This window comes from Gorilla gorilla, chromosome 12 (genome assembly GCF_029281585.2).
Source record: "Gorilla gorilla gorilla isolate KB3781 chromosome 12, NHGRI_mGorGor1-v2.1_pri, whole genome shotgun sequence".
Taxonomy (NCBI): Eukaryota; Metazoa; Chordata; class Mammalia; order Primates; family Hominidae; genus Gorilla; species Gorilla gorilla.
The window spans coordinates 59,893,793-59,906,646 of NC_073236.2; the positions used below are offsets into that span (position 1 = coordinate 59,893,793).

The 12,854-nt window shown below is 38.8% G+C and overlaps 1 protein-coding gene across 7 annotated transcripts in view; it reads right to left on the reverse strand.

Moving 5' to 3' along the window:
• The window catches only part of CTNNA2 (catenin alpha 2), a 1,198,185-nt gene that overhangs the window by 778,231 nt on the left and 407,100 nt on the right, over positions 1 to 12,854 (reverse strand). For all 7 annotated transcript variants that reach the window (XM_055378924.2, XM_019021073.4, XM_019021071.4 and 4 more), the window contains one exon: positions 3,447 to 3,566. In XM_055378924.2, coding sequence (XP_055234899.1) covers positions 3,447 to 3,566 — 120 coding nt within the window. The remainder of the gene's footprint in view (positions 1 to 3,446; positions 3,567 to 12,854) is intronic.

The window sequence follows — 12,854 nt, forward strand, 5'->3', positions numbered from 1 at the left end:
AGCAGGGAGCCCTAGTTTTCTTATTCAGTGGCTCTTTAGTCATTAGCAAAGTGGCTGGCCTATAAGAGGCATTCAATAAAATATTGCTGAGATAATATAAAAACCAAGCCACCAAGAAGGTAAATTGATTGCATGGGCCGCACGGTTAGTTATGAACAGACAGAAAACCTGAAAACGTCAGTCTTCTGAGGCCCTACTTGCCTCCATATTCAATTACTGTTACAAATGGGAAACCAAACTTCTGATTTCTGCTCAACACATCAGTGTCCCTTAATTATCATTTTCAGAATAGGGTTCCTGCTTTGTTGTTGTTGACAGCCTCTAATGGCAGCTCATCATTAAGTTTAGAGAACAGAAAATAACAGGCCAAAGATGATTTGTTTTCCTAGTTTTGGATGACAAAATAATACCACTAGGGAGTCTCTTTATTTCCATCTTTAAAGGCTGTTGTTAAGAAAATGTTCAAATGATTTTCAGAAATGTTAAAGCAGTGTTGCTCTTTGAGAGCCATGCAGGATTGCCAGCTGTGTATCTCTGGGAGAATATTCTTCCAGCTGGAAAACATCAGTAAAGGGTATTTGAACCACTGGGCTTCTCTTCCTATTTGCTCATTTGGCACATGATAGATGAATGACCTGGTAACAAGAAATCACATCTTCTGTTTTGTTGGTCAAAACAATTCTGAGACAAACACATTATATTTGATATCTAAGATTGTCAAGAAAATTGGTAATAAATAATGAACAATTTACTGAACCATCTTTTTCCCCCCTTTGCTTAAGCATTAAAAGATGGATGCCAGGTAACACAATTTCTAAATTGGGATTATCTAATTTGAGGCCCAGAGATGAAAATGGATAAACAGGTAACAAATATTTGAATGTATTCTCTACTGGGCAATGACTTGGGCACGAGAGGTACGTTTCTCCTAAACAGTCATGAAAACCTCTATTAATGTCAGAACATCTGGTCCAGAAATTCCATTCCTGGGTATCTATACTAAAAAAAATAATAAAATGGTAAAATAGATCTAAATACAGAAGTGAGAAATGCGGGTTGTGAAAATCTCTCCATAAAACACTTGAAGAAACATGTTTTAATCATAAGAAGAAAACTGGAAACAATCTAAATATTGAATTACCAAGAATTGGTTGAAAAAAAACTACTGAAACATTCATATTGGAGTATGTGATAATTAAAATTAGTTTTCCAAAAATTAATAACATGAATAATATTTATAAGATAAATTAAAAAGCAGAACACAATACACATATTTGGATGCATAGTATGATTTTAAATGCATTAATATGTGAAGATAAATATCTGAAAGAAAATATACCAAAATATCAGCACCATATTCTTTGTGGGTGGTAGGGTATTATGTGTTTTTCCCCTTTCTTTCTGTTCTACTGTTTTTCTAAATTTTCTTGAAAGAGTCTGAACTAACAATCAATTAAAAACAAAGTATTAATGAAGTAAAAATAAATAATGTAGGTATTTTCATATGAACATCATATATATTCTCGTGGCTTTTAATGTCAGCTACATGCTGATGGCCCATGTTTCCATCTCCAGGCAACACTTCTCTTCTATTTGATGTTTCAGTGTGGATATCTCAAAATCGGCACATCTGTGCTGGTTATTTTAGGTGTCAACTTGACTGGATTGAGGGGTGTCTAGAAGGCTGATGAAGCATTATTTTGAATGTGTCACTGTGAGAGTGTTTTAGGAGGTGACTGGCATGTGAGCCAGTGAATTAAGTGGAGAAGCTTCACCCTCAATGTAGGTGGGTACCATCCAGTCGGCTGGGGGCAAAGATAAAACAAAAAGGTGGAGGAAGTGTGAATTCACTCTCTCTCTCCCTTCCAGAGCAGAATGCCCTTCTCCTCCTGCCTTTGGACATCAGAACACCAGATTCCTAGGCTTCTAGACTCTGGGGCCTGCACCAGTAGCCTCCTGGGGCTCTCTATCTCTCTCTCACTATTCAGAGTAACTGAATATTACACATTGGGCTACAAGATTCCCTTTCAACAAGGAATTCTGCTGATAAAAACATACTTAAAAATAACCACATAAACTAAAATCACATTTATGTGCCTGTCTCACTGAGGACTGGCTCTTGGTTAAGTTCCTAATCCCAGCCTCACTTAAGCCTGGCACAGAATGAACATTCAATAAATGTTTGTTGAGTGGAACTTTCCTGTTGGTCAGAGAGAAAGTTAGAGAAACTATGAATGGCCCAAAATGTTTTAAAAAATTCTGGAAGCAGTCAAAAGGATGGGTGAAAGGAGTTTAGGAGATCCTTCCACATTTGGAAATATTTTTTCTATGGCGAAAGAATAAAAACCCACTCGATGGGAACAAAATACTAAAGGTATCCAGTGAGCAAACAGAGTCAGCTGAAACTGAGAAATCCCTAGACAAAAAGGAGGCTGATATGGTTTGGCTCTGTGTCCCCACCCAAATCTCATCTTGAATTGTAACCCCCACATGTGGAGGGAGGGACCTATAATCCCCATGTGTCGAGGAAGGGAGGTGACTGGATCATAGGGGTGGTTCCTCCACGCTGTTCTCGTGATAGTGAGTGAGTTCCCACGGGGGTCTGATGGTTTTATAAGGCAGTTTTCCCTGCTCTTGCTCACTCTCTCCTGCCACCTTGTGAAGAAGGCGCCTACTTCCCCTTCCGCCATGATTGTAAGTTTCCTGAGGCCTCCCCAGCCATGTGGAACTGTGTGTCAATTAAATCTCCTTTCTTTAGAAATTACCCAGTCTCAGGGCAATTCTTTATAACAGCATGAGAACAAACTAATACTGAGGCTGAGGAGATCCCAGGTCACACAGCATCATGAGAGTGACTCACGCTCACCTGCGCTCTTCTCACCCCTTTCTCCCTTCCTCCCCTTCCCCACTCCCCTCCCCTTTTCCCCCTGTTCTCTCTCCCTTTCTCCATTCCCCCACCCCTGCATTTCCTCTCATTTTGTTCATGTTTTCTTCTTCTCTTTCAGAAAAATTTCACCCCACATACTACATATCCTGGGAGTGCATATGTGTGGTGGTGTTCACAAGACTAGGAGACAAAAAGTGAGGGCAAAGGGTGACATCCAGAGACTGACCACAGCACTACCCCACAGTTTAATATTTTTTATTTGACATCAGAGCTGTGTTCCTACAGTGGATAGAAGATTAGAGTGTGGTAGGGCTAGCAGGGTGGGTCCACCAGTGAAGCAAGTAATCTGTGGCCTGCTTATAGGTGGGGGCCAGAGAGTTGTCCAGAGCCCACCATGGCATCACAACTGGCCCCTGCAGGAAGCAACCTTTGTCATCACAGGTTCTTAGGGCATTTGATAGCAAGCAGATGCAGTTGATCCATTGTTCAGGCCTACAAAGCTACAGGGTTATTTAAACTCACCCATTTTCTCCCCTAGCATTTCTAAAATCTTTCCCACCTGTTGTCTTCTTGCTGCTACATAGTTAAGTTTCACCATCTCTTTCCCAAACTCTTTAAAACGGTTTGCAAGGTCTTGCTCATTTGTAGCATTTTTGACAGCTTCCAGGGCCTCTTCCACCTGCAGTGGTGAAAAACAACATATTTATTAGTGGATAGTATTTAAATATTATTCAACATGTTAGAAATGGAATTTGTACCCAAAAACTCTAAAACACTAGTATGTGTTAACATGTAAATGAAAAAATAGGAGAAGAGTTCCTCTAACAATCATGTGTAGTCAGATTAAATAGTTATTCAAGACTTAAAAATATTTTGTATATAAAAGGCAATTGCTGAACTCCTGGTGCATATAAAATCCTGTGTTTATTATATTTTATTAAAGTATGATTTGGAAAGATATCGACCTTTAAGTAGAAACACTAAGGAAAATATATTTGAGAAAAAATATTGAAGTTAAGAAAAAATTCTAGAAGCCTTCAGAAGAGAAAATGGTTTACAAACAAAAGACTGGAGAAATTCCTGAGCTGCTAAAAATTTAGGACAGCATGAATCTGCAACCAATGTTGACAACATCTCTGGCACCGGGACTAAAGGGATTATAATTTTAGGCTGAGTTTATACCTCTCCATCCAATGGAAAGAGGAAATATTGATTCCTTGAAAGCAAGTGAATTTGAAGTTTTGTTGCTATTTGAAGGTGGTATCAACTGGAGTGGAATGGGGGTGGAGAGGATGATGGCAAGCACACCATCCTACCAATGTGCCATGCTTCCAAATCACTGCAAACTGTCTCAGTGAACTTTTCCATAGTAGCATCGGACCTGAATTGTGAATTTCATCAAAATTCCTATATAAATAATTTAAGTTTTGAAAAGTATTATTCTCCCCTCCACAATGATCTTAACTTCAACATGGTGTGAAAATTTCCACAATTGGTAAACCTTTAAGTTATACCATCTGTGGACACCATTAAACTAAAATTAAGATATTGTGGTGAAGGAGTCCGCTAAGTCCCTGTCAGTCAGGTAGTGTCTTTATAGAAATAATTTCATCAATGGAAATAGCCAAGAACACAGTCCTGAGTGAATAATGCACAAGACAGACATGTTTTTGGAAAATCAACTGTTCTTAAACATGAAGGGAGTCTGACAGAGGCCCCCGACTTGTTCCATTTCCTGAGAGAGGAATGGAGCGAGAAGGCAGCTTTGAAAGAAAGAGTAATGAGAAATGCAAGAAATACTTGGGCAGAATTCAGATCGGCTCTTGTAATTTTGGGCAAATTAAAGGGCATTATATAGACAGTGCATTGTTTGACAATTCGGAAACACAAATGATAACTACAATGGCTGAAAATAACCATAGATTATATTAACTCAGATCTGAACTTAATTGAGGCTTGACACAATCACAAAGGTGGCTAATTTCACTTCCTTATCAAGTGCACTGAGCAAAGGAAGAGAATACGTATCTAAACCAGTAATAATGAATATCATCAAGCCTTTTGTCCCAGAGATATGTAATACCATTCAATTTACCAAATAGGCTAACTCATTTTAGTAAGGAAAGAGTTATAGCAAGCAAAGGAAGTTATTTGGAATGATATTGGTGGCAGCGGTTGGGGGGAGGTTAATCTAGATGCCACATAACGTTTATGTCCTGGATTGGGAAATTTAAGTTTCCATTCTCATCTTCTATGGAAAGCATGCATCTTCTTTTTTTTCCTAATTATAAAAATATGAAACAATGATGTAAATCCTCAATGTTAGTCATTCCCAATTCCTATCTAGGCTCTAATAGTGCTCATGTGAAAAAGCAAGTACAGTTGAAAAAGGAACTGTCATGTGTTAGGTTTTTTAGGCACCCAAGTCAAATTACATTTTATGGTATGGAAAGGCACTTTTAAAACATTGTTATAGTTTAAAGAGAATCTCGTACCTCAGATCTTTAAAACACTAAAATCAATGGTGTTGTACATTCTAATAGATTTATAATCATCTTAACTTGGCTATCAACAGCATTTTTGAAAGGACAGTTCTTGGCAGCTAATTTGTTCCTGCTGCTTATTTGAGATGTAAATCTCTTCTTGGGACATAAAAACTGGTTCCAGGGAAGAGCAAAATAATTATCTCAGAGGGAGCTAAATTCTGGATTTGTTTTCTAATATATATAAAACGGGCTTCTCATCGGCTGTTAATCAGACCAATCTGGAATATTTATTTTACGGTGTTACACATAACTTATTCTCTCAGTGGTTTTCTCTGAAGAATCTAGATGCCAGTTTTAATTTCTTATAATTCAATAAAATATTTTTCCAAAGAAACACCAAGAATGGGGTCTTTCCGTGTAAAGGTAAACTTAGTTACATGCAGAGCTTGAATCCAGAAGGATCTAAGAAGTCTAAAAGTTCTCATAAAGAATCACGGGGCAGAATCTGTCCAAGGTCCCACAGAAATAAAGGAAATGGAACTAAAGTCTGGATTATGGGCACACACTGCTAGTAGATAGATAAGAGATGGAGATGGATGGATGGATAGGATAGATAGACAGACAGATAGATTAGATAGATGATTGATGGATGATTGATAGATAGACAGATAGATAGATAGAATATTGAAGGGACATAGAAAAAGAAGAAAAAATAAGTTTAGTGAACAGACAATACTGACATTTCAAAATTAATATAAAAATTAAGTATTTTTGAACAGTCAAGGATTTTGAACAGTCAAGGATATTTTGTCCTTTCTGGGCAGCTAGAGAAGGGAAATTGACACCTATGGCCCAAACAAATACCTTGCTCTCAAACATTTACTGTTCATGGAGGAGTTCAGGACTGCGAGTTGAACAAAGAGCAGAAGATACAGAAGAAAACCCTGGGACACTTTAACCAAGATACACCTGTCTGGGCCCCACCATGAAGAATGTTAAGTACAACTGTGTGAGGAGGGCTATGAGGTCAGATTGGTCTGGATTTGAACCCCAACGATGTCATTGGCAAGCTCTGTGATCCAGGGCAAGCTACTTAACTTCTCCAATCCTCACATCTTCATTAATAAAATGAGGATAATAATGTCTACACACTATGCACAGATTTTGTGGGAATTAAAGGAGATAAGAAATGCAAAATATCAAATCATACATATTAGCAAAATCATACATTTGCTTAGCAAAATGTATGGCAAGAATTAGGGGCTCATTAAATAGAGACACCAACTTGCTGCATGGGGGAAAAATGCCTTAATAATTTTGAAGATAAAGGTTTTTATGTTACTCTTGGAAAGTCTGCGGATGACAGGGGCTCTGGCAGAACTAGAAAGAAAGCTGCAGAGAGAATACAGGCAGTGGGCTGCCTAGTGATGGCTCTAAGAAGGACATTGGTGTCAACGGCTGAGCCCTTTGATAAGGGGGAGGTTTGGAAGACACTTATGTCCTGGATTGGGAAATGATTTCTAATGAGCTGACATAAAGGGATCCCTCAGAGGCAGCTGTCATACCCTTTCCCATTAAAAATGCCCTCATGATCTTGGACATTACAGCCAGGCATTCTTCTCCCACTGACCAGGCTGGGCTTATAAACACCAAAGCCAGAACTCTTTGCTAAACCACGTATTTTTGTCCTTAATATTTATAACCAGTGCATAGATAAAGCTGAAAAGACTGACACTTCTAGAGAAGACACTAAAATTTATTCCCAATTTAGTGGGTTAAGAAATTATTTTCAGAACTTGTCACTTACAACTCTTAAAATCTTGGCCTTTTCACAGGCCTATTCAAAATAGCCTGTACCACCATTCCTAAAGCAAGCCTGTCTACTCCTATTATTTAGTCTAGAACTGTGTCATATTGTTTGAGATAGTCATTAAATCAGTGTCTAATTTTCCTGGTTGAAACTGTACTTACTTACTTCAATATAAAAAAGCAGGCTGGCCGCGGTGGCTCACGCCTGTAATCCCAGCACTTCGGGAGGCCGAGGCGGGCGGATCACGAGGTCAGGATTTCGAGACCATCCTGGCTAACACAGTGAAACTCAGTCTCTACTAAAAATACAAAAAATTAGCCAGGCGTGGTGGTGGGTGCCTATAGTCCCAGCTACTCAGGAGGCTGAGGCACCAGAATGGCATGAACCCGGGAGGCGGAGCTTGCAGTGAGCCGAGATCGCGCCACTGCACTCCAGCCTGGGCGACAGTGCCAGACTCCGTCTCAAAATAAATAAACAAATAAATAAATAAAGCAGCCCTATAATTCATTTATTCATTAAATATTTATGCAGAGTCTACCATAAGGTCGGCATCTGGGGATGGGATAGTGTGGAATTGAGGAGTCTGATACATCCCTGCCTGCACTGTGTGTTCTGGTTCCCCGTAGAAAATTGCTGGCTATACCATTACTAGAAATCGTTGCTGTTATGATTATCATTTCTGTTTGAACAGACTGACCCCATTCCAGGGTTTACTATTGTTACCTAAGTTGACTGGATTTTAAGTGACACTGGCAAAACTATTTAATGTATCATATGTAAATCTCTTGTTAGAGTCTACTTTTACAGTGAAATTTAAAAATAACTATCTTGGAAATAGGAGTTGGCCAAATGCATGAAAGAATGAATGCATGTAAGACCCGCCATCTAACTATTATACTTATTTAATCAGATACTCTGGTATGGCCATTGGTGTCTCAGCATTATCATACTTTATATTTCTGCCCCATAAAGTTAAGTTGGTCTTCTTGATTAAATTGTGTCTTTCCTTGTCAACAAGGGAAGAAAAAAACGATTTCATCGGAAGCAAAGAATGATTACATGCTAGTGTCACTGATGCTTAAAGTGCATCAATGTGTGTTATACAAATGTGTGCATAAGTGTGTTATACAAAGCACAACAATTTAGTTTATTATGTATTTCCAAAGTTATTTTCAGTTTGTGCAAAAAAAATGACACCAGTGTCATTGAGTTCTTATACAAGATAGTGTTCTAAATGACTTACATCTATCTTATTTAGTCCCAAAAAACAGTTCTTTGAATTTGATGCTTTTCTTATTCCCTATGCTTATCCAGTAGAGACTGAAATCAGAGCAGAGGAGTTGTATAACCTGTCAGAAGTCTCACGGCAAGTAAGTGTAGGAGCCTGGATTTCAGCCCAGGTAGTTTGCTCCAGAGCCCATACTCAATTTCTGAGCTATGCTGCATTGATTTTTCAGAAAGGGTGAGTTTCTAAAGCCTTGCCCCATATGATTGGTCTCCAAGTTCTATTCACTGTGCCTCTATATCCTGAATATCTGTAAAATCTACCTCTTTTTCACAATAAACACTGCCATTGTCTTAGCCAGCTTTTCATTCATTCATTGGCCTAGATAATTTCAACAGTCTCTTTATGTGTTCCTCTTCTAATTCCTTCTCCACGCTGCTACCAAAATTATTTTTCTAAATCACTAATCTGAATCAAATTATTAGTACTACTCAGTGGCTCCCCATAACCTATATATAGAGTGCAAACTAATTATCATGTTATCCAAGACCGTCCATAACCTGGATCTCTCTGTTCAACTTTGTTATTGCCTCTCCCCACCTTGCCCACTATGCTCCAACAATAGAATCACTGGTGTTTCAAACACTCCAAGACTCCACTCTTAATCTCGTGCCTTTGTTCTTTCCTTGGTTCATAAAGCTCTTTCTGTAGTTAAAATCTGTTGCCTGACCTGAATCTATCATCTCCCTTCTTATGGTAATAGAACCCTATTTTCCTTCAGTAACATGCTCTTTTCCCGCATAGGCTATCAAATCCAAATTCACCTTTTCTGCTAACACTATGAAAATATGGATGGGCCCCTGAAATATTACTCCTTTCCCAGTTGGCCTGATGTTAAGCTTTGTCAGTAGAGGGTGCTGCATAGACGCTGCCAGAGGAAAAGGTTTGGTTCCTGGTTCTGGTGTGCTCCTTCAACAGGCTCCTGTAGCAGGGGAAGCTTCTCCAGCACCAGGTGGCCAGCAGCTTCCCTCAGTATGCCCCGCTGTGCAATTCTGTAGCAGAATGCCTCCAGTGAGACACCCCTCCATGAACAGCTTTCCTCAACAATCCAAAGGGCAGATTTCAAGCAAGCTCCATTATATTGTGTGGCACCTTAGTGACTCCTTTGTCACCAAGTGACCCAAGGCCACACCCTCCAACAACATCTGGATCTCAGGCCTGGTAGGGTGGGGTCCTCCCTAGAGTGCCCTATGCCAGCCCCAGGGGTAGCAGCTTCTCCTCATATCTGCCATTCCCATATTCCTTAAGAGTTCTTGTCATTTCTTATGAGCTAATCCCTTGTTATTCCAAACTGCTATTAGAGTTCAGAATTATTTAAATGTTCCCTGTTTAAATGACTGAGTGGTTGTGTTCTCATCATTGGACAGAATGATTCGTCCCTCAGCTCTTTGATGGGGCCAACTCTTTCCACTTATCCCCAACTTTCAGCCCCCAGCTTGGACTTGAGACTCTGACTTATTGAATCTAGGCCCAGCGATAGGTTCGAGGAGAGGCAAACCTCATTTAGTTGAATGAGACCCAATCTTGAGACCTCCCTCTCCCAAACACATCATCCTTTCTCTTATTGTCCTAAATTGTGCAGCCATACAATATGGTTAAACTGATCCCATTTCTAGCCTGGGGTGAGCAAAGAGCAGGAGTCCTGACCATGTTAACTAAGAAATTAGCATATTCTGTTATCCATCTAAATAATTAACTCAGAGATATGCACATGACTGAGAGGCCAATTGTGCCTAATAAGATTGTAGAACTTTTTTTGTTTGTTTGTTTGAGCTACCAGGAAAGAGAATTTCCTTTTTTGTGCTATCTTCAGTCTAGGATCATGCAACCTTCAAAACGGTTGGCAAGCACTTTGAGACTATGAGGCCTCCTATCAGGGGCTACAGAGAACAGAGTCCTCAGTAAGGAGGAGAAAGAAAGAAAAACCTGGTTTTGTCATGCTTTTGCACCTTGATCAAGCCTTGCCTGAAGCTATTACCTCTGGACTTTTAATTTGGTGAGCCAAAATATTCCCTTTTAAAAAAACTAGGTAGAATTAGGTTTTCTGTTATTTATGAAAGGAAACATCATAATTATATTTTCCATCTGGGTGAGACTACAGCAATATGCACCCTTTCCTAACATGCATTGCACTCTATGCTAATGTCCTAATGTCTCCCCAGTAGCCTGTAAGGTTTTGAAGGCAGGAGCCTAGTCTTATTCATCCTTAAAGTAATACATCTTGGCACAGTGTTTTGCATATGGTCAGCACCTAATAAATAGTTCTTAAGTGTATAACTGAATAAATAAATAAATCATGAACAATGCAGCTGCATGAAGGTAATACCATGATAGCTATGACAGAAAAGATATGCTAAAAACCTGGGCCATATTTTCTGCAGTTATAATGAGAGACAAGGCTATTTTATGATACCAATTGACTGTTGTTTTTCAAACACAAGAGCCACATTAGAACTTCAGGACTAAACAGTAGACTTGAGAAATAATACACTACTGAGGCTGCATGAGGCTGTTTGATGCTAAACTCACAAAGTCACAGTTAATGTTAAGATCATCATGTCTCATCAATGCCCCCCACCCCCACATTAGAACAGCAGCACTATATTTGGCCCTTGGTAGCCACTAAGGAAACTTGACTTCTGGAGAAGCTGACTAAGGGTTGCTATTTTGTATCTTGCTATTCCATTTTCTAGAGAGAAATTATCAAATAATCAAGAACATTACTATCCCAGGATCGAGCCTGAGGATAGAAAGGTGGTTGTTTTCTCTGACATACACATCTAGATGAGTTTATGTGTCCTGCTATCGCTCATGCTAATAATTGACAATATAATCTGATTACATTAGTTCAGAGCCTAGGGAATATAAATGTCCCTCTTCATGATCATTGATTGACATACAGGATTCCTTTAAAATTCCGGATGCCACATATCAACTTAACACACTGACAATGTGAACTGATTGCAGGATATTCCAGGTATCTGGCTAGGAAATCATTTGTCAGCAACTTCAACAATAAAATTGACTATAATTCAGTATTTTTAAATGGTGTCTGAAATGTAAATGATTACTTTAGCTTTACTCAGGAACATTAAATTCTCACTTGGGTGCTAACTGGGCACTAGAACTCTAAGTCACCCACTGTTCTATCACTATCCTCCTGAATTTAAAATAACAGCAGCAGCAAAAACCTTTTGCAGTCATGTGAATCTTTAATATATACTCAAAGAGAACTCAATATTAAAGTACCACAAATACTTGCATGATAGAACAAGTAGCATAACTTGAGCAACTAAGATATCTATGTGTTACCTGAGAAGAACTTCTCAGTTGCCATATAAATTTAAGTTCCTAAACATAATTATCAAGTAGCAAAATGCAAAGACCTGCACACTACCAAACCACACGACCTCAGCAGGGCTCCTAATCCTTTACTCCTTTTTAGAGGCTGAACGACATTTGCCCATGATTACTGAAGTGACTATTCTTCATCAACCTGGCGAACTGCTGATGAAAAAACATGAATATAAGTTGCTGCGGAAAAAGGTAATTCTCTCCATGTTCCTCTGAGTTACTCAGAGATGAGAAAAATTAACACCTGGAAAGAACACAAATAAAATTTTGACATATGGCCTGAAAGATAAAAAGTAGAATACTATGTGTAACACTTAAAGGTAAAAGAGATATGTAGCAGTTAACACAGCAGGAGGCTGTAGTCTCACTACAGGGTATTACTCAATCTGAACCCAACTAGAAAACCAGAGTCACTACTTTACTCTTCTTAGAAAGCAACTGTCACTCTTTTCTTTCTCATCTATGTGTTATCATCCAGGTGGTAAAGAAACTCATTGTTTATTTAAAAAAATCCTTGAGAAAGGTGTAAATATTTTCTAACTTGCTTCATCAAAATATGTAAAGCTATTTGACATGTTCTTCAGGAGTTACAGAAAAACAAATAAATAGAAGCTTGCAGACAATACATTACTTTATCAGTCCTGAGAAGATATGCTTCTGCGCAAAAGAACTGATACACTATTGAGTAGAACTATGTGCTATGTTTGTTTGCAATGAATTATTGACATATTGTCTTTTTTAGGGGGTAGGGGCAATAGCTCATGAGAGAAAACACCAGACGGCACCAGAAACTGTAGTTCCTCACTTGCTCCACAAGATAGCAACATTCCACCACAGCTGTTTGCTACAGACGCTGCACTCTAAGTAGAACAAATGTGTTATTTAGTCTACAATCATTTTTAATTTTACTACTGACAGTCTGACAGGACTACTTCATATTGCCAGGTTGACCTTTCCATGATTTTGTGCTAAATCGTTTAAAAAAAAAAAAAAAAAAACTTCCCTTACTCGGCTGTGTGGAGAAGAGATTGC